At 55.2% G+C, this 22,207-nt stretch overlaps 1 protein-coding gene across 2 annotated transcripts in view; it reads left to right on the top strand.

Moving 5' to 3' along the window:
- The window catches only part of RGMA (repulsive guidance molecule BMP co-receptor a), a 46,612-nt gene extending 25,100 nt beyond the window's left edge, over window positions 1-21,512 (top strand). Inside the window, 2 exon segments of one of the 2 annotated variants that reach the window (NM_001266917.1) lie at window positions 12,217-12,731; window positions 19,209-21,512. In NM_001266917.1, the coding sequence (NP_001253846.1) occupies window positions 12,217-12,731; window positions 19,209-19,916 (1,223 nt within the window). In that variant the 3' untranslated portion in view covers window positions 19,917-21,512. 2 annotated transcript variants of the gene reach the window in all.
- Window positions 21,513-22,207: the final 695 nt, after the last annotated feature.

The raw sequence follows: 22,207 nt of genomic DNA, 5'->3' as shown, positions 1-22,207 counted from the left end.
CCAAAGGCCCTCTGCCTCTTGCTCACCATGGCATAGCATTCTAAAGAGGACGATACCACCCAGTCACAGGAAGACAAGTTGGCAGAGTTGTCATTGTGCACATTTTCCCAAGTCAGATTTATGTCTGTTGGGTTTTGCCTATTTATTCATTTTGTGCACCATTTCACTGCAGCCGGCAGAATACCCAGACACCGATTAGTGATGCGTCTGCACCGAGGTCCCCGCAGAAGGAAGCCCATTGTTGCTCCCTGTGCTAAGAAATGCCACATGAACACAGCCCCACACATGTGTGTGCACAGGCTGGGCAGGAGCCCAGCTGGCATGCATTTGCATTTCCCCTGTACACAGAAGGTGAAGGAGGAAGGCCTGCCTGCCGGCAGCATTGAAGGAGAAAAACCACTTCAAAGGCATTTAGACCCGCAGGCTAAGCGGAGGAGCCCAGGGTCACTAGAGGCAGCGCCAGCCCTAGATTCAGGAAAAGGAGTTATGCCTCAAAGCTGGAGGACCAAAGTGCTCACCTGCAAGCATTATTTACATCTGGAAAGTTATGTCCGCCTATAATCACCTACCTTGTGGAACTCGGAGTAGCTTATCTAACTCTGCCCTGAGACAGGATGGTGCTGGCATGGAAACCTGTGTCCAGCTCTTGCCGGCCTAGGGCCCCTCTTGCCTAGAGAAGCTATCAGCCCCCCACTCAAGCTGTTTGTGACCTTGGGCCAGAGGGTGAACACCACACTCTCACACCATCCTACTTGCCCATGGTCTGCCTCCACATGGCCCCAGGAGGAACTGAGGGATGGGAGGGCAGTTTGGAAAGCTGAGGTGTACCCTTTCCCTTGGCACACAGTGTGGTTTCGTGCAGCCACTTGGTATGAGTGAGGCTGGGGCAGGGCAGCCCTGGCTGGATGTGACACAGGCAGTACCTCCTGCCTGAGCTCCGTGAGTGGCATTCGGCCACTTTTGCCCTTGCTTATGTGGCTGTGAGTTACCCCTCCACGACCCCAGCACCCGAACTGACCACCGCCCCCGCCACCTCCACAGTTAACTAAGGTTTTCTGAGAAGCTCCCTCTTTCTCCTGTGGCTGGTTTCTAGAGCAAACCTCCTAGAAAATTTCCAGTGGATTCAAAGGGTGGAGCCACATTGGAGTCACAGGTTCCCTGGGACATTCTTGAGCTAGACTCAGGGAGGAATGCCTTTTAGAAAAGGTGACACATTCTGGCTGCTTGTAGGTTAAAGGTAGGGTCTACTGCACCTGGTGAAAAATCCAGCGCTCACCTGGGTGTGTTCCTTTCGGTATCTGATGCCAAACACCTGGATGTTTACACCAGGATGACAGAGTGAAATTCCTGCAGGAGTGACACAAACAGGCAGCCTCAGACATCTCAACTCAAGAAGACTCCTGAATACTGCTCTGGCCAGAGTTTGCCACATATGGGTGGTAGGTCCGTCTGTTACTGTCCCCTGTGAGATCCAGCACTGAGGCACAAAGGACAGGAGAGGGTGGAGAGGGGTGGCAGCTTGAGTCTCAGTGGGTGTGAACTGGCCGGCCCCCTGGCTCAGTGCTCCCTCCTCCACCTCCTTTGAACGGGGGACGTGGCATGTTGCTAAGAAGGGCATCTCAGCATCTGCTGCTCAGGTGAGGTGGACAGTGAGGAAGGGGACATGGGAGGTCTGAGGCTTCAAGGCTAGTGTCTCCACAGGCACTGGCAGTGATTTCTCTTTTAAACTGCTCTCCCTCCCTTCCCTCCGCCTGCCTCCATCCTAATGGAAGCCATCGCCTCTTCAGTTACACTGCTTCCTAAAATAGTGTTCTGATCATGCCCTGGGTGCTCACTGAAAATGCTTCAGGGGCTCCCTGCCATCTATTGGAAAAAGGTAGAAATCCTTAGGCTGGCGTGCCAGGGTCCAATCAGAAAAGCAAAACCCACCCGGGATGTTTCCGCAGAGGGAACTTCATGTAGGACATTGTTATGGGCATGGGAAGACTGAAAGGGCAAAGAGAAGCCACTAAGACAGAGAGTGGCGGAAGCAGTTTCAACCCCTGCAGCCAGAGGGACAGAAGGAAGGCAAGCTTGGAGGAGGGCCCGGGACCCTGATGGGGAAGAAGGGCCGTTGCTGGGCAGTGGTGGGAGAAACAGCCTTGGGGATGGCAGGTAAACCTGTCTCCTGCCTCCCATCTTCCCTTCTCTATCTAGTGTCTCCTCATGGGGAAATGTACCAGGGAACCCAGCGACTATAGAGATGGGGTTTGCAGAATCCCTGCACCACAGAGCAAAGTGGTTTGAGGCTGAGTGACATTTGCTTCCTAATGGGCACAGGTGGCACTCTAGGTTTCTGTGTCTGACCCCAAACTCCTGACTACACTCGGACCAGCCAGCATGTCACCTCCTGCCAAGCTCAATTGTTCTGGAGGCCCCTGTTGTCGGACCTTTGCCCTGCATCACCCGTCAAATTCAGAACCTTGTTGAAACGCTACTTCCCTGATACCCTCTCATACTTCCATTCTTAAACCTTTGTTGCTGTTAAGTGTTCAGATGAAACATGTTTGCTTTGTGTTCTAGAAGTTTATGTGATTGACCCTACCTGAGCACAGAGATTAACTGGGGTTTGTTCCAGAAACAGCATTAATCACAGTGCCCGGCACATACAAGGGTCCAGAACTTGGAGCAAGTAATTGAACTCAGACTGTTACCACGCAGGCCACAGAGTTAGACAAAAACAGCTTGACCCTGGGGCTTGCACTCAAAATGAGCCTTACCCCTTTAAGAGAGGGCAGGTCTTTTCCCTCTCCGGCTCACCCCACCCCTCCTACACAGTAACTGAAACCTGATCTAATCCCTTTGCACACGGGTAATTTATTGGTCTATTGAGCTTTTCTTGGTGGCAAATTGCATTGTCTTTATTCCTGGGTTCAGGCTCTGCAGCGGCTCACTGCATTCCTAGGACTCCTTTCTCAGGGTCGATCCTTCACACCCCCTTGTGCACTGCAAAATAAGTCTTATTGGGCTTCTTTGTCATGCAAACAGGGCAGTAATAATCAGGCTATTATTCTGAAAGATTGGGCTTCATTAACAGTTCAAAGGAGGTCTCTGAAAGCAGCTAGAGCCTCATTGGTGCATAAATATTTTCATCCTGCCTGCGTTGGTGCAGCTGGTGCTCCAAGCCCCCTGCCCTATCTTTCTGATTCTCAGAGGTGCTAGGTTGTTATTGAAAGGAAAAGAACTAAGTCAGATGTGCTGTGTGGCTGTGATTTTTCTTTCTCTCTACCTTATCTCAGTCCATGAGGAAGGCAGTCTGGAGCCCACCTCCCCAAAAGAGTGAAATGTCACCTACATACGTTTATGTGGGTTGTGGGGCAAGTGCATCTCCCAGGCACAGGGTCCTGGGTGGGAGGTTTAAAAAGGCATCAAATCTCTGATAGGGGGCCAGGAATGGTGGCTCACGCCGGTAATCCCAGCACTCTGGGAGGCCGAGGCAAGTGGCTCACCTGAGCTCAGAAGTTCAAGACCGAGTCTGGGCAACATGGAAACCCCATCTCTACTAAAGTATAAAAATTAGCTAGGCGTGGTGGTGGACGCCTGTAATCCCAGCTACTCGAGAGGCTGAGGCAGGAGAATTGCTTCAACCTGGGAGGTGGAGGTTGCAGTGAGCCAAGATTGCACCACTGCACACCAGCCTGGGTGACAGAGCAACTCTATGTCAAAAAATAAGTAAATCTCCTGATAGACTTTGGGTGTGGAGTATGGACACCGGGACAAAGATGGGGGTCCCCAGCCCTCAGGAGATTGACATGCAAGTGGGGAAGAGGCCGCTCAGCAGCCACCTCCTAGAGGAACCTGAGCTGTGCAAGGGCAGATGGGTGACACTGACAGTCCAGTGACAGCCAAAGAGAGGAGCAGCTGGAGGGACCAAGAAGGTGGCGCAGGGAAGCCGAGGGGCCATCCTCGACAATCACAAAGCCACCCTACTTCACCCTTTCCTATGTGACTCTAGACAAGGGCCAGGGGAAGTCCCTGAGATGCCGCAGTATGCATCCACAGCCGGAGCTGTCCAGAGCAGGAGGGGCCAGCCCTGCCCTGGCAGGAGTGCTGCAGGGAGATTTCCTGCTGCGTAAACCAGTGACCTCTGGCATCCACAGGCTCCCAGGTTCTAAAATTCCATGGGGTGCCTTGAAAAGTAACCATTGTTTTTGGTCACAAAGTGATTGTTAGGGCTCTTTGATAAATTTGATTGCACAGAGAAGCCGTGAGCTCTGGCCTGGATTGCTCGAGTCAGGAGCAAATGGGTCAGATGGTTGCCAGGGGTCCCGACCTGAGCACCAAGGGCCCACCCCACCCCCATCGGGTCTGAGAGCCACTCTGTCTTCTAGGCATTGCCTGGGCATCACCCCTTGAGCCGAGTCCCTCACCCCATGGGGCTCCAAGACAAATTTAGGGGCTTTCTGTTGTTGGATCTGGAGAGGGCCAGACCACTGTCTTTGTAGGCTTCTGGATTCTCCTGTTTGCCCCACCGTAGCTAATCCTGAAAGTTCAAGACCTCAAGAGTCCTGGGTCAAAACAAAACATGTAGTGCACATAATACCACATAATATGCTTGTAAGGAGCATAAAGCTCTGTGTCTGTGTCTCTGAGGTCGAACCCCAGGTTGCAAAGCTTAACAAGGGGCCGGAGGGCGACCCCTGCCCAAGGACACACTCAGGGCTGGGGTAGAAATGGAAGCTCAGGAAACTTCTTAGGTTTTTCAGTCCGCTGGTTCTGTGTGTATTGGCTGTCCTGGATCCATCAAGAGGCGGCTCCAGCGCTAGAAGCGGCCACTTTCTGGACTGCAGCACTGGGCAGGTGTGCTCAGCTCACCCTCTGCGGAGCAGCTGGCTCTGTGTTCAGCGTGGCTTGCTCTGAAAAGCAGGTTTCCTCTTCCGCTTGCAGGAGTTGCTGTAAGATCTATTTTTCAGCTCTCAAACTTTCCTTCCTTCTTTCCATGGACATTTGCATCAGAAAAGTCTAAGGTTTATTGCCTGGAATTGGGGTCTTTTACTTTTTATAAAGATACAGCACATAAAAATCAGCCCCTCTGAGATCTCTTTGGCAGGTGATACCAAGCTATTGCTTTTGATGCCGGACCAGGTTTCATTCAGGTCCCTGACCTCTGGTGGGGGGCTGTAGTTGGTGATTTAGTGCATTGGAGGCAAGGTGATTGGATGACCATGGAGGTCAGGGCCCCTCACTCCAGTCACTGCCCGTGGGGACTGCCCAGCCCCTCACATGGGAAATGAGGCCCCACACACACATTTCTGGGACCCATGGTTCCCAGAGAGCTGCCTTTCCACATGGAGAGATGGCACAGGGGAACAGGCACCCTTTATTCTGTCCCAGCTGGTCACTGTCAGTGACCTTTTCCAAGTCATTCCCTTGAGCTTTGGAAGAAAGGAAGCCTCTTAAACTCTTAGGAAGATCTGCAGAGCTGGATCCAAGTTCCCTGAGAGTTTGGGGCACCTGGGAAACCCAGGAAATCGGGATGGGTCAGTTGGCAGCAGCCTCTGCTCCTGGTAGGCTCCGCACAGGCCTTTGTGCAGGGAGGGCCCAGAATTGATGAGGCGTCTGGTTACCATCCTGAGACCAGATGAGTCTGTGGCTGCATAGGAGACCCACATCATGCTTTTGGGCCTTGGGGGAGCTGGGTCAGTCTCAGCTGGTGTCCTGAGGAGGAACTTGTGACATAGGCGTTTTGAAAAGCATAGAAACAGCTCCAAGCCTGCCCATCTCAGCCCCAGCCCTTCCACTTGTGTGACCCAGGCCTGCTCCCGCCCGAAGCCTCCATGTTTGCATCTGCAAAATGAAGATAAAAATTCCTACCCTCTAATCAGGGCAGTAGCGAGGATCCAACAGGAAAGCAATGTGTCACCTGCACAGGCCCCGGGAGCGCAGGGTATTTTATTATCATGATCGTGTTTTGTTTTCTGAGGTGAGGCTCAGCCCATGTACCTACCCCACCTCCCTATGCAGTCCTAGGTGCACAGCCTCTTCCCCAGTGAGGCCCCCAAGGGCAGAACTCTTGACTTTGTTCATCTTTTGTGGCCCTGCAGCAGCTATGTGTTGCCTGGTATGGAGTGTGTGGAAATCCGAGAGGTGTGAAGGAGGAGGAGAACGCAGCTTGGGGGCTGACGGCTGTGGTTTGCACCTTGCCCCCTTCAGGGTACCTGGGGGTGGGGTTGCGGGGGAGCTATTTAATGCCTCTAGGCCTCAGTTTCCTTGTCTGTTGAATGAGGATAATCAGTTAGTCCTGGGTCTGTATTAAGGGTTTAAGGAGACATATGTAATGTCTAGCACACAGTAAATGCTCGATACACAATAGCTGTTAAACTCAGCCTCTCCCATAAATTGTGATTAAACAAAGTTAACACAAAACTGGCTGTCACAGAGCTTCCTTCCCAAGTCTCCTGGCTTTGCTCACATTAGTGCCTGCAGTCCCTTTAACACCCCTGTGGTGAGGTGCCCATACATCTCTGTAGCTCAGAAAGGTCAGGGAATTTGCCCACAGTCACACAGCTCTGGAGTGGTGGAGCTGGAGTTTATCTCGATGCTCTGCCCCACCACAGTAAGGTCCACCACTGCGGTGAGACCCTCCCACTGGGCACTGCCCCATGAGAACATCTCACCTGTTGCCTGGAAACACTGAATTCTCCCCAGTTCTCTCTGGGTGGGGAAATTGCAGGTATCCTTATTTTTCTTTCTCATATAGAATCCAAGGTCTCTTCACTTACTCATTAACAAGGACAAAGGCAAACCTGTTGAAATTGTGCTTCAGAACCCAGTTTCTGACTGCATCTTTTCCCAGAAAATGTCTCAGCAGAAGAGGCATTTTAGGATGCCGTGAAAACTTGGGGAAGGAAGGGGTTGTGACAGGAAACCAAGTGCTCTCTGTCAGGAGCAAGGATGTGGAGACTGGACCACACAGGCTGTGGGGCACAGAAGTCTCCCAGCAGAGGTATGAGAGCTCGATGTGCCACCCCCTAGTCCCTCCCTCTGAAGAGCCAAGGGAATCATCCCAGGCCTGAGCAATCCCTGGGCGAAAACACGTCCTTGTCGGGAAATGGGAAAATGGGGTAGGTGAAGTTCAGTCAATCTGGTCCTTTGGTCTCTGGCCAAACAAATGTCTCCACTGATACTGGCAGCTTCCGCAGAGGTGACTTGGGAGGGTGCAGGAAGGAGAGGAGGGAGGCGGCCAAGTTTCCCTCTATGACTGTCTCTTCAGCTTGGCCACCATAAGAAAATACCCCAGCCTAGGAGGCTTAAACAACGGACATTTATTTTCTCAGCGTTCTAGAGGTGGGAAGTCCTAGATCCGGTACCAGCATAGTCCGGTTCTGGAGAGAGGGCCCTCCTCCTGGCTCTCAGACTGTGGATTTCTCATTATATCCTCACATGGCAGGAGGTGGGAGGGGGGCAGGGAGAGAGAATGCTTAGCGTTCTTCCAAGTGTCTTTATTTTAAGGGTACCAACCCCGTCATGGGGGCTCCACTCTCATGACCTCATCTAAACCTAATTACCTCCCAAATGTCATCCCATAAGGGGTTAGGACTTCAACCTACACATTTAGGGGGACAAAGTTCAGTCTATAGCGCTCTCCCTGGGGGTGAGTGAGGCAGTGGGGTAAAGCCACCTGGTGCCCATGGGAAGCGAGGCCCCCTCAACAGTCATGACGGTTGACTGATCCTGGGCAGTCAGTGGATTGAAGGAGCTGCCAGGAGTTGGGGGACCTGGATCCAGGTGGAATCCACTGTGCCCTGAGAGTGAGTCCCAGCAGGGCCTACCCTGGGGAAGGAGGGAAGAGGAGAGATGCCACGTCTGTTGGAGCTTCAGGGAGGGGAGGCTCCCTCCAGTGCCCTTCCCGTCTCAGAAGCCCATGACTTCTAACGTCTGACCTCCCAGGGCTGCAAGCATTATCCCTCACTGTGGCCTTTGTGGGGGACCCTGTTTGTTGGATGCCCCTGGGGCTCAAGGCACGCCATGTACATCTCTTCATATCCTCAGCGACACTTTAAGGTGGACACAGTCTCTACTTGACAGTTAAGGAAACTGAGGCTGAGTCAAGTTCCCGAAACTACTGGAAAGGGACAGAGTGGGACTTTGAACCAGACACCTCCCTTCAGGGCCTGTGCTGGCCCCCAGCCCACCCAGAGCTGGGGCTGGCAGAACTTGGAGGGAATAGTGAGGCAAGGAGCTCACCCCACCACCAGGATCCTGAAGCCTACAGAGGAGTGGGGGAGACGGGGACCCTGGTTCCTGGGTGCAAGGGTTCCAGAGAGTGACCTCTGCCACCATCTTTGAGTGGCAGGCAGACAGCTACGCCTGCTGGGTGAGGGGTGGTCTTGTTCTTAGAGTGGGTGGGCTCTGGGAGGAGGAGAGGAACGGGAGAAGGTGCCCATGTGGAATGGAGAAGTGAAAGGGCCTTGTCTCAGGCACTTCTTAGCCGCTCTGCATCAGGGCTAAGGCAGCCACATCCCTGCTGTTTGCTCCTGGGGGGCTGTCTGCCTCTCACCACCCCTCTGCCTGCAGCCCCCTTCTCTGAACCTTCGCCACCGGCCGCCTCCCCATCCTGGGGAAATGCGCCTTCACACACTCCAGGCTGGCCGGACTCCATCAGGCTCTAGCTTGGCCCCTTGTGATTGCTGAAAAGAAGGTGAACCAACTCTGAAGCCTCACTACTCAAAGTGGGCCGCGGACCAGCAGCATGGGCCTCTCCTGGGAACTTGGTAGAATTGCAGAAGCCCTGGCCCGCCAGGCCACCCAGCACAGCCTCATCTGGGGCTACCAGATCCCACTCCACAGCCCTGGAGCATGTGAGGGACCCCTTTCCGGAGTACCTGGGTAGGATTTCTGTCATGAATTCCCCACACACCCCAGAGTTCTGTAACAGGGGTGCTGCTCTGAGAACGGTTTTGAAGGCTGTGGAGATAGCAGATCCCGATCACAAATCCAGTCCACTTAAAATTCAGGAGCCTGCGGGGTTGTCCATTTGGAGTGTAGAGCCACACCTGGGCGCCGGCCTGACCCTGCCAGGAGGCTGGTGGGAGCCCAGTGTCATAAGATGGGTCTTGCAGGAGAGGCTGGAGCCCACCCGTGGTGGAGGGAATCGGGAGTGTGCTAATGAGGCTATGTGATGATGTGTGGCTGCAGGGGCATGAGCTCACAGGTCCAGTGGCTGGATTCATGTCCTGCCCTGGCTCACTTCCTCGAAGTGAGACTTGGGCAAGAAGTCAGCCCAGCAGAGCCCAGCTTTCCCCTGAGCTGGGGATGGCAGTCGCACCGGGAAGATGCAATGGGGGAGGCCTGTACTGCCTGCAGCGCTGGACCTGGGACAGAGCCAGCCAGCTGGGACTTCACAGTCCCTGCTCTCCAAGGTTCTACCAGATTCCGTCCTGGTGGAGAGTCAGAGCACAGCACAGCTCCTGCTTGTGTTGCAGTGGGGCCTGCTCTAAAGGGACAGGCAGTGTCCTTTTTCTACTTTGGTCACAGTAAGGGCCAGAGGTAAACCGGAGCCTGAGCGTGGCCATCGGTTAACAGGAGACCAGTGTTCCTTCCGCTTGATTTTCTCTGATGCCCACATCTGCATGATTCTGAGGAGGCAGAATGTCAGGTCAGCACACCCAGCTCCTGGAATTAATGAGGCTGCCGGGACAGGCATTGTGTGCAGGCCGCTGCACCAGTCAGTTCCTGTGCGCTGGGTCCCTCCAAACGCTTGTTCTGCATAGTACTCCCTCCGCATACACCCCACCCCACTCACCTCCTGTACTGGCTTTATCAGGGGGCAGCAAGGAAGCTACCTTGTCCCACACAGACCACACCAACATTTCAAAGCCTGCAGGTAGGTTGGGCCCTTCCACATCTTGTACAGGTAAAGGAGACGTGAAGACAACAGAGCAAGAGAATCTTCTCATTGCCTTGGGAGGGAGACCTGCCCTCAGCAGCACACCTGTGTGGGAGGAAGACTACATGGGGGGATCTCACCAGTGCTCCCCACGTATCTGCCATAGCACCCCTTTATAGTGGTGTATTAGTCTGTTCTCACACTGCTGATAAAGACATACCCAAGACTGGGTAATTTATAAAGGAAAGAGGTTTAATGGACTCACAGTTCCACATGGCTGGGGAGGCCTCACAATCATGGCAGAAGGCAAAGGAGAAGCAAAGGCACATCTTACATGGCGGCAGGCAAGAGAGCACGTGCAGGGGAACTCCCATTTGTAAAACCATCAGATCTCGTGAGACTTATTCACTACCACCAGAACAGTATGGGGGAAATGGCCTCCTGATTCAGTTATCTCTACCTGGCCCCACCCTTGACATGTGGAGATTACTACAATTCAAGGTGAGATTTGGGTGGGGACACAGCCAAACCATATCAAGCAGGTACCACCTGACTGTCATTTACCTAACCTGACCCTTTAAGTCAGCATTCTTTAATTTAAATAAAGCTAATAAAATGGAAAATCTGTAGCTCTTACATCAATTTTTTTTTTTTTTTTGAGATGGAGTCTTGCTCTGTCTCCCAGGCTGGGGTACAGTGGCACCATCTCAGCTCACTGCAACCTCTGCCTCCCAGGTTCAAGCAGTTCTCGTGCCTCAGCCTCCTGAGTAGCTGGGATTACAGACGCATGTCACCAGGCTCAGCTAATTTTTGTATTTTTGGTAGAGATGGGGTTTCGCCGTGTTGGCCAGGCTGGTCTCGAACTCCTGACCTCACATGATCTGCCTGCCTTGGCCTCCCAAAAAGTGCTGGGATTACAGGCATGAGCCACCATACCCAGCAATTTTTTTTCTTAATGCACATTTAAATAAAGGTATGACTTCTCAAATTAAAAGACAAAGTGTTCACTTAGGTATCTCCCGAAATTACCTTGTTACTGGCAGTATGGCAAACACAGGTCACATGAGGGGGAGAGCCCAAATTTCAGATTAGCACTGACTTCCCCCATGCTCAGGTCTGTGACCTGGGAAGGTGACTTATGCTCCAGTAGAATGGTGCCCACCCACCTGCAGAGGCGGGAGAGATCACCCAGGTCCAGGGCTGCACAGCGCAGACTGGGTTCACACAAGGTGCTGGGATAGGTGGGTACTTGTGCTTGCGTTAGCCTGCCCTCAAATATGTCTGTTTTTGGTTTTATGTGCAACTCAATTTTATAGGTAAAACCAGCACCGGAGAAACAAACTGACTTTTCTAAGGTCACAGGCCAAGTTAGTGGCCTAGACAGGAGTGCTGAGGCTCCCTTTCCCCCCTGGAGACCACCCCGGCCAGCACTGGGCTGTGACGCCAGAGGCTGGATCTCCCAGCTGGTCTGCTGGCCCCTTTCTCCTGGAATCCATGTAGAAACTTCTGCTGCAGGTGTGTGTGCCTAGCCACTTGTGGTCACTATGGGCTGTGCAGAGGAAGGCCAGAAAAAGGCAGGTTCTATGTGTTGAGAAGATTAGGTGTGTTAAAGCCATAGTTCTGGGGCATGGTCATTTTGGCTAATTGTCACTAAAGTCTCAAAGCTTGTGAGGGATCCAAGGTTACTACTCTCGGTTGCTTCTCAGCTTGCTTCTCCGAGCAGGACAGAGAAGGATGGGGGCTACGGTGAGCCTGAGGGAAGCCAGCTCCTCTATGGCCAGGGGGCTAATGGAGCACTCATACCAGGCAACATTCATTGAGTTTTGGCTATGAATGCTGGGGCCAGACTAAGTCCTTTATATATGATAAATCACTTCACACACATTATCCCATCTTCCAGATAAGTATAACAAGGCACAAAGACAGGAGGTCATTTATATAAGGTCATACAGTACCAGGACTAGGGACACATATTTAATAGTGGGGCTAAATTCCCTGCCAGATTCCTGTTGCTTTAGCCAAAATTCTTGGGGATGGCCATGAAAGTGTATATAAATGTCAAAGGCCCCGGGGTGGCCTGTCAGCTTCCAAAGTCCTGCTACCCTCAAACAGTGACCACTTCCCTTTCAGCCTGCCTGTCCGCTTGGGGTCACTATAGGCTGGGTACAAGGACCCCTTTTCTTACCACTTGCAGGAAGTTTTTCACCATCTGTGTGTGGCGTGGGTGGCTCTGCCCTAGATGAGATGTCCTCCTGCGACGTGTGGCTGCTCCCCTGCCCCACAGATGGTAGCAGAGGCTGGAGTTGCCAGACTGCACCCAGACAGGCTGTTCATTCCTTTCTCCTCAGCCACCTCCCCGTGCAAGATCCTCAAGTGCAACTCTGAGTTCTGGAGCGCCACGTCGGGCAGCCACGCCCCAGCCTCGGACGACACCCCCGAGTTCTGCGCAGCCTTGCGCAGCTACGCCCTGTGCACACGGCGGACGGCCCGCACCTGCCGGGGTGACCTGGCCTACCACTCGGCCGTCCATGGCATAGAGGACCTCATGAGCCAGCACAACTGCTCCAAGGATGGCCCCACCTCGCAGCCACGCCTGCACACGCTCCCACCAGCCGGAGACAGCCAGGAGCGCTCGGACAGCCCCGAGATCTGCCATTATGAGAAGAGCTTTCACAAGCATTCAGCCACCCCCAACTACACGCACTGTGGCCTCTTCGGGGACCCGCACCTCAGGACTTTCACAGACCGCTTCCAGACCTGCAAGGTGCAGGGCGCCTGGCCGCTCATCGACAATAATTACCTGAACGTGCAGGTCACCAACACACCTGTGCTGCCCGGCTCAGCGGCCACTGCCACCAGCAAGGTAAGGGGGAGGGGGCGGCTGTAGGGCACAGCCCTGCCCTTTTTCTGCCCTGTGTGGACACTGAGAGGCTGAGAGGGCCTCGGGTGCCTGGAAATGGGGGAAGATGGAGCAGAGTGGGGACACGGGAGCACTCTCCCTGAGCATCCCAAGGGGTGGATCTCAGCTTCCTCCCTCCTTCCCTGAGCCAGCCCGGCCTGGCTGGCATAGCTCCATTTCACAAATGGGGAGCCTGACGCTCTAGGAGGCCAAGTGACCTTCCCACCCCAAGTGCATAGTCAGCTGGGATGCTGAGCTAGAATTTGCCCCAGGCCCAGGTGATTCCAGAACCTGGCATGTTCTCAGCGGCCCCACGAGGCCACTGAAGGCTGCTGGTTTTCCAACCCAAGGAGGCCTTAGCATGTGGGCAGCAGGACTCAGGTCCTGCTCATGGGGCCACAGCCAGAGGCAGCCACACACACGGCCATGGGCCCACGCAAGTGGACACTGCTGTCTACCCCAGGCTCTCCCTCCCCTACCCGCTTTTGGGGAGGATGTCCTGTGACCTCATATTCAGACTTAGCCAGAGGGCAAGGCCTCGAGGCCAGGAAGGAAGCTGGTGGCTCCCAGTTCAGGTGATGGGGACACGTCCACCCTCCCCAGTGCCCGGCCTACCAGTGCCCCCTGGGGTTTCCAGCTTGGCGAAGCGGCAGTGGGTCTGTTTTCCTAGGAAGAGCCAGTTGGAAGGCCATGTGTTGGGCAGTGCCAGACTTACCACAAGGGTGTTTCTGTTCCTTCCCACCCCTCCACACCCAGAGGAGGACAGCGAGGTGACCTGGCAGCCGGGGAAATGCTCCATCCCTGCCACTTCCCTCTGCTCCGGTGGCCGTTGCCTGCCTCCAGGGGGTCGCTTTGTGGGCCCTGGCTGGGCGGGAAACAAGCAGGTCTTCACCCTGTGGATTCCCAAGCAGGCCCTTGGCACCAGACCATGACGCCTAATGGAGAAAACTTGCAGCCGGTACGCTCCACCCTGTGCCCCCGCAGCCCTCTGTAGACTCAGGGCCTGCATCAAGGACCCAGCCACCTCCCCCACGGCCCCTGCACCTCCCCAGCACGTACCCTCCTGAGAGCCAAGACAAACGGACGCCAGGAGCCTGAGGCTGCAGCTTCTAAATCCAGGCACCAGCACGCTTTGGAGGGGACCTGGCCTCCCTGTCCCATCCTGCAGGCTCCCAAGGGCTGGCAGGGCACACAGGGAGGTCTGAGGATGTGAGAGGGATGTGAGAGTAGAAGCACCAAATATGACAACAGAGCCAAGCCGCACACCGGGAGGATTTGTGGTTTGTGCTCAGGGAGGCTGGGCTGCTGCCCCCATTATGGGTGGGGGCAAAGTGACGGGGTGGAGCAGAGCCTGCAGGCTGGGGCAATGTGCCTGGGCTCACGACACCACCCTCAGCTCTTAGCTGAGGCACACTGGGACCTTGAGCGCAGCAATGCTATCCACAAACCACATGTGAAAGGACTGGTCATTCATTCCTTCTTATATTTCATTCATTCACTTGACCCACGTTTTTCAAATGCCTGCTCTGATCCAGGCTCGATTCTGGGCACTGTGGACAGCAGAACTGCCCGAGCGGTGAAGGGAGAACTTCCCTTCTTATCCCAGCATGGAGGCTTCCAGAAGAGTATGAAGCAGAGCTTCACCAACCCAGCCCGTTTCTGCTGCAACCGAAGAGCACCTTTGATCTCAGCAGGCTGAGAGCTCAGCCCTGTCAACCAGGCTCTGCTGGAGGCCAGACAGTGACAGCGTCTGTGGCCAAGTCAGTCTCAGAACTCAGGCCAGACTGGGGGTATTGTGGTCCCCCGGTAAGAACATTGGTGGCTGGCTTCAGGCACCTTTGGCCTGCCCCCGGCTGTCTTTCAGGCCTCCGTTACTCAGGTGTGTTTGTTCGCTCATTGATGGAGCGAACACTTACCAGACGCTGCATCTGTGCCACCCTCCGAGCTAGTTGTTGCCCTCCCTCCCAGAAGCTCCCAGACGAGTGAAGAGCAAAGACCGGCAAAGGAGAGCTGGTGATGGGGGCTGGGGCAGCAGGATGTTGAAGGCCATTGGGAGCCTTGGCTCTGTCCAGAGAACTGGGGAGCCCATCCACCAAGCTCACCCCTGAAGCACAGCGTGAGTTTCCAGATGGAGGAAAAGAGGAGTCAGCATCCAAAGCAGGCAGAGTGGGAGAGCAGCCTGGTGTCCGCAGGGAGCAGGGAAAGGCAAGGGACTTTCATCTCCACGATGATGAGGCCTCTGGGCTTCTGTGACCACCTCGACCACCACCAACAGAGCCCTCTGGGCCTGCCAGACTCTGCCCTCCACTGGAACCCACTCCGCTTTCCTCTCTCAGCCAGCCAGACTCCACCTGTCCCTGCACACCTGCCCTTGAAGGCCTCTCTTCAGTGTTCCCAGAGTGTGTCCAGCCCCTGCCTGGCCTGACCCTGACCTTGCAGCCATGAGATTTGCCTTGTGCAGAAGCTTCCTGTGCAAGTTCCGTGTGCATGAAGCTGGCCCCAAACACCTGGACATCACTAGGGGCCCATGACACTGGCAGTATCAGCCAATCAGCCAATTCCTCTGTTGTTGTGGACGATCAAGGTCTGGTGTTTTTCACGTGGACATTTTAGCCAGTTTGTTACTGCTGTGGGACAGCCTTCTGTGCCCAGACCTCTCCTCCATCACCCTTTTTCCAGCTGTGCTGCTAGTACCCATTTTACAGATAAAGAAACTGAGACTCAAGAGAGGACAGGAACTCGAGTCCTGCGCCTTCCCCTTCCTTTCCCAGCTGGTTAGTTTTCCCCGTAGCACTTGCCAGCCTGTCCCTCTGCATGATTCATTTGTTTAATCTGTGACACTCTGGAGCATAGGGATCTTCTCCCTTGTGTACCCCAGCCCCCAGCACCGGGCGTGGCATGGAGTTGGTGCACTGTAAATAGTAGCAGATGCAGCCCGGGCTCTACCTCGTGCCCGGTGCAGTGGAAAGGGCCAGGGCCCCTTCAGAAGGGGGAGCAGCAGAGGCAGGAACAGCAGCCCGCCCGTGGCTGTGTTGGCAGTGAGCCGCCAGCTTTCGACAGGCCCCCTTCATGCTGTTACTTGTGGTTGAGTCCCTGGTACCGGTGCCAAGAAGAGTCAAGCAGCCTGTCAGCCTTCCAGGAGGCTGTCTCTGAGAGATGGTGGTTAGAGCGAAACCAGCCTTTCCTGTTCCAGGGAGACTGATGGCACTTGGAAAGCAGGACGCCCCCCCCCAACCCCCAGTGTCTGTGTGGCCCTGCACACCAGGCAGGGACACCAGAGTCTCCCCCTTCCTCCCCCCATGGCAGGACCACCCACGGCCCAGACCACCCTGGCTGGCCCACCTCCAGCCCCCCCAGGCGGCCTCCACACCGAGGTGGGCTGGCCAGTGGGTGGAAAGAAGGAAGAAGTAGGAGGTTGAACCGTATGAAGTTGCCATTTCCATAGGTCAGGAATGGCAGAGGAGCAGCAATTTCATCAGGTTCCAGGCTTAGGGCTCCATGCTGGATGGAGAGGCTGCAGCCATCTTTGACATCCCACAGCAAACCGGAAGTGTGCCATGTCCTGGGGCCAGGCTGGGACCCCTGTAGGAAGGGAGGTGAGGAAATCGAGTCTAGTGCTCAAGGAGCTGTGCCCTTGGGGTCCTCCTGGTGCTGCGCTCCATGGACTCCCACAGAGCCGCGGCCCCAGGCAGTCTCCATCGGGCACAGAAAGCACAGCGCCGGGTGCCCGAGATGAACGGGCTCATGAAAAGACTGCCATTTCTTTTACAGTCCTCCGACGGCCTGCCCCTCATTCAGCTCCTCCCAGCCTTGCCTTTCTGACTAACATGGTGAGAGGACAGGATTTTCCTTCCTCAGAAGCCTGGACCTAGTGTCTCCCTCTGTTCTTGTGGGGGTTCCACACCCCTCAGGCTACCAGTTCTTCCCACCTCGTCACCCCAAAGCCTTATGCCAATATGGGGAACCCACAAAGCCACGGCAACACAGCCAGGGACACCTCTAGTGGCTCTCAATACCCCACTGGCTTGTATTACCTAGAAGGTTCTGTGGCCCCCTTTTCGGCCCTCAGGCCTCTTAGCACCTGGCCCTGAGGCTATGACCCTGGGCGAGCCTGCCCCAAACTGAGGCCACTATGCTGCACCCCTGGCCTCCGGGTCCCAGAGGACAGGATGGCCTCTTGCTGCATCCCTAGCCAGACCCCACCTTCCACCTGTCTGCGACTCCTGCCTGAGCTGAGGTCCTTCTGTAGTTTCCCTGCCTTCCCTTCCCCATCAGAGCAGCTTTTTATTTTATGTTGCTTTCTAGCACCTCACACTGTGCCCTCACCACACATCTGCTGTTAGGCCAGAAACTCCCTTGGCGCTTAGTGGCATTGCCCTCTACCCGGAGAGCCGGCCAGGCAGTCCTCATGCCTCCCCGAAGTGCCCAGGCAGAGAATGACTGTGCACGTCATCAGTAGCTCCCCCTTGCTCGGACCCCTTCAGCCTGCAGACCCTCTGAGGCCGGGTTGGGGTGGGATCCCTTGGGAGCTCTGTCAGCCAGCCAGCTAGCTGGCCAGACCCTTTCCTGGGTGGGGAGGGGTGAGCTCTGACCTACAGAGGGGTGAGGGGTTGGGGCTTAGTGGTGGGGGTAATTGCTGGGCCTGGGAGAGGGTAGTGCAGCAGATAAAGGTGGGGTTTTAGCAGGAGGTCCCAAAAGGCCTGGGTGCCACCTTGCCCCCTTCACCCCACCTCCCTTCCTGGCTTCAGGCTGGGATTCCAGGTTCCAGCTGCCCTTGGTCCAAGGGGACCAAGGCACCCAGAGCTCCTGTGGCAAAATAGCTGGCACCTGGGAAAGGAGTGGAAGAGGGGGTAGTTGTTTCTCCCAATTTCTCTGTTTCCAACCCAGAGAGCCTACTTAGTTAGGGTTAGGGAGGAAAGAACAGCCAGATACCGCCCAGGACAGGACAGTAGAGGAAACTTACCTGCTACCCTGGCCACCTGCCCTCCTCCTCTCAGGCCTGCCACCCAGTGGGCTTGTGGCCAAAAGAGCCCAGACTGTGGAAACCCAGAGTTTAATCCCAACTCTGCCTCTTGCTGACTGTGTGACTTTAGGCAAGTCACTGCCTCTCTCTGAGCCAACATTTTCTCATCTGGAAAATTGGGAGTAATGTCACTGATCCTTGCAGTGTCACACGAGACTAGAAGTAATAAATGCAGTGCCTGCTGAATGCATCCAGTGCACCTGTGTTTGGCTCTCAGGAGGAGAACAGTGCCACCCAGCCGGCTGCTCCTCCAGCAGCTCGGTTCAGCCCTTCACCCCTGGCCACAGGCTCCAGCAGAAAGGAGTTCTCTCCTCCAACCCTGGCCAAGGTTGCGCGTTCAGCCTGGAACATCCATCTCCCTTTTACCCACCAGCACCTTCTTTCCTGTTCCCCTCGTCCATGGCCCAGCTTGGGGACCCCTTTCAGCAGCCTTGGGACAGTGACTTCTACTTGCCTCTGCCTGCTTGCATGGATTTTGCCTTATTCATTCTTTCTTTCAGCATAATTTCCCTCCATTCCACCTGCTGTAATGTTCAGACATTTGCTTGGGTTCTTTGTCAGGAATTGTGCTCCAGTACCACCGTCATTATGCAAGAGGATGTTTGCAAACCATACTCGTTTCCTATTGCCACTGTAGCAGATTAGCGTAAACTGAGTGGTTCAAACCAACAGAAACGTTTTATAATTGTGGAGGCCAGAAGTTGAGAATATGTCTCATGGGGATAAAATCAAGGAATCAGCAGGGCTGGTCCTTCAGGAGACTCCAGGGGAGAATCCATTCATTGCCATTGCCGGCTTTTGGTGGTTGCCAGCATCCCTTGGTTTGTGGCCACATCATTCCAATCTCTGCCTTGTTGATCACATCATCTTGTCTGTCCTAGTTAGTCAAATCTCCTTCTGCCTCCTTATAAAGATACTTGTGATTCCATCTAGGGCCCACCCAGGTAATCCAGAATAATCTCTTCATCTCAGTGTTCTTAACCTAATCACATCTGCAGAGTCTCTTTTGCCATCTAAGGGAACATTCCCGGGTTATGGGGATTAGGGCATGTTCTCCTTGGGAGCCATTATTCAGCCTACCACACTGGGTTTTTAACCTTTTATTTTTAATTATCTATGCTTTTATTTTTGTGGTTTGCTTCCCTATATAATAGTAAAAGAGCTAGTTTTCTACTTCGGGTAGTGGCCTAACATTTTTCTAAGTCACTTTTTAAAGTAAAAAGGGCAAGCTGTTTTAAGGAACATGAAGTGCACAGCTGCACAGGTGGAACTGATCTGTCCAACCTGGGGAAGGGAGTGTCCAGGGCATCCCTAGGGAATCCTTTGTGCCCTCCTCTCAGTCTAGAGCATCTTAAGTGTGGGACTGGGCCTCCTCCCACTGTGCCTCACCTACTCTCCTCTGCCCCTTTCCCCGGCAGCTCACCATCATCTTCAAGAATTTCCAGGAGTGTGTGGACCAGAAGGTGTACCAGGCTGAGATGGACGAGCTCCCGGCTGCCTTCGTAGATGGCTCTAAGAACGGTGGGGACAAGCACGGGGCCAACAGCCTGAAGATCACTGAGAAGGTGTCAGGCCAGCACGTGGAGATCCAGGCCAAGTACATCGGCACCACCATCGTGGTGCGCCAGGTGGGCCGCTACCTGACCTTTGCTGTCCGCATGCCTGAGGAAGTGGTCAATGCTGTGGAGGACTGGGACAGCCAGGGCCTCTACCTCTGCCTGCGGGGCTGCCCCCTCAACCAGCAGATCGACTTCCAGGCCTTCCACACCAATACTGAGGGCACCGGCGCCCGCAGGCTGGCAGCTGCCAGCCCCGCACCCACAGCCCCTGAGACCTTCCCATATGAGACAGCCGTGGCCAAGTGCAAGGAAAAGCTGCCAGTGGAGGACCTGTACTACCAGGCCTGCGTCTTCGACCTCCTCACCACGGGCGACGTGAACTTCACACTGGCCGCCTACTACGCCTTGGAGGATGTCAAGATGCTCCACTCCAACAAAGACAAACTGCACCTGTATGAGAGGACTCGGGACCTGCCGGGCAGGGCTGCTGCGGGGCTGCCCCTGGCCCCTCAGCCCCTCCTGGGTGCCCTCATCCTGCTCCTGGCCCTGCTCCCTGTGTTCTGCTAGATGCGTAGATGTGGAGGGAGGCACAGGCTCTGTCCCCTCGGCTTCTCCATCTGTGGGCTGGGACCGCCAACGGGGTGCAGATCTCCTGGCATGTCCCCCATGGCCCCACAGAACGCCAGGGACCGCCTGCTGCCAAGGGCTCAGGCATGGACCCCCCCCCTCTAGTGCACGTGACAAGGTTGTGGTGACTGGTGCCGTGATGTTTGTGACAGTAGAGCTGTGTGAGAGGGAGAGCAGCTCCCCTCGCCCCGCCCCCGCAGTATGAATGTGCAAAACAGCCCCTCAGACTGAAGCTCCCCACCCCCACCAGAGAGACACTGGGAACCGTCAAGAGTCAGCTCCTTCTCGCAATGCACTGAAAGGCCCAGCCGACTGCTGCTCGCCCATCCGTGGGGCCCCCTGTGCCCGCCACATGCACGCACACACTCTTACACAAGAGCACACTCGAAACCCCTAGGCCAGCGGGGTCACCCCAGCCACACAGGCATCCTTGGGGCTCAGCCCCAGGCAGGGCACCCCTGGGGCGCTGCTTGGCACCTTAGCGGACTGATGGAAGCTTTTGGCCAGTAGGTGGTGCCCGCCTGGTGCCTTCTTGCCTGTGGCCTCCCTGCCCATGCTCACCTGGCTGCTGTGGGTACCAGTGCAGGTCCTGGTTTTCAGGCACCTGCTCAGCTGCCCGTCTTTGACCTGGGCCCCCGCCCCTTCCACCCTGTGCTTAGAAAGTTGGAGTGCATGGTTCTAAATGTCTAAACAGAGAAGAGATCCTTGACTTCTGTTCCTCTCTCCCTTCTGCAGATGCAAGAGCTCCTGGGCAGGGGAGCCTGGGCCCCAGGGTGTGGCAGGAGACCCAGTGGATGGGGCCAGCTGGCCTGCCCTGATCCTCTGCTTCCTCCTCACAACCCCAAGAGCCCCCACCCAGTCCACCCACGTGTGGAGTCTGGGGAGAGGAGCAGGGTCTTAGGCTTCTCAGCCCTGAGCATCCCTGGCAGGGTCTCCAACTTCTAATCTCTTCCCTTAAGCCCTGTGGCCACACAGCCAGGAGAGACTTGCCACTGGCTCCCGCCTCATTTCAGCCCAGGGTGCTCATCCAGGAGCCCAGAACAGTCCCACCTGTGCTGCTATGCCCACAGCACAAAGCCGGCTTTGCTCCCAGAAGTGCAGCCAGGCCCCAGAGGGTGATCCCGCCAGCAACTCTACAGCCCCACACCCTCCCCACCCATCAGCATCCACGGCAGCCCCTCTGCTGTTCCCCAGGGACCTCTCATACACTGGCCAGGAGGCTGCAGAACATGTGTCTCCCCCTCCCTCCAAGAGGTCCTGCTCCCTCTGCCAGAACCGTGTGGGCGGTGGGAAGGCGCTCGGCGCCCGGCCCCTCCCTCTCCCTGCTGGTTTTAGATGGTCCCTATGTTGGAAGTAAAAAGTGAAGCACTTTATTTTGGTTGTGTTTGCTCACGTTCTGCTTGGAAGTGGGGACCCCTCACTGCGTCCACGTGTCTGCGACCTGTGTGGAGTGTCACCGTGTGTACATACTGTAAATTATTTATTAATGGCTAAATGCAAGTAAAGGTTTTTTTTTTTTTGGTTATTTTCTTTTAGACATGTTGGAGTTTGTTTTCTGAACAGACTTTGGCTCCCTTGAGGGGGGTGGAGGATGGACTTTGGTGGTGGGGTCCCCTGCGGCAAGTGTGTGTGTGTATGTGCACGCGCATGTGTGTACGCGTGTGTGTGCGCATGTGTGTGCGCATGTGTGCGTGCAAGTGTCGTGAAGGCATGTAGAAGGTGCAGCAGTGTAACAGCCACCACACGTTGCTTCTGTAAAATTACTTTTCCTCCTCACGATGAGCTGTCTTCGGAGCTTGGTAGGCCCGGGTCCTCTTGTTCTAGTGACAGTGGAACCCAGTCACGGAGACAGGTGACCACATGGTGGAGAGACATACGGTGCCCTCTGGGATGAGATGAGTGGGCTGGCCTGAGATCCGGGATGACTCTCTCCCAGCCACCACTGTCAGCCTGGAGCCCCAGCTGTGGGACTGCCTGCCACCCTCCCTGCCCAACTTCACATAGCCGGGGTGGAGCAGTGGCACTGCAGAGGAGGCTGCTGTCCATGTCATTGTGGGACCAGGTTTATTGCCAGCTGTGATCACATTTCATCTGTAAAAACTACCCAGTGGGGGCCGGGCGCGGTGGCTCACGCCTGTAATCCCAGCGCTTTGGGAGGCCAAGGCGGGTGGATCACGAGACCAGGAGATCAAGACCATCCTGGCTAACACAGTGAAACCCCGTCTCTACTA

This window comes from Macaca mulatta, chromosome 7 (genome assembly GCF_049350105.2).
Source record: "Macaca mulatta isolate MMU2019108-1 chromosome 7, T2T-MMU8v2.0, whole genome shotgun sequence".
In the NCBI taxonomy this organism is placed as follows: Eukaryota; Metazoa; Chordata; class Mammalia; order Primates; family Cercopithecidae; genus Macaca; species Macaca mulatta.
This window is presented reverse-complemented; position numbering and strand designations above follow the sequence as displayed.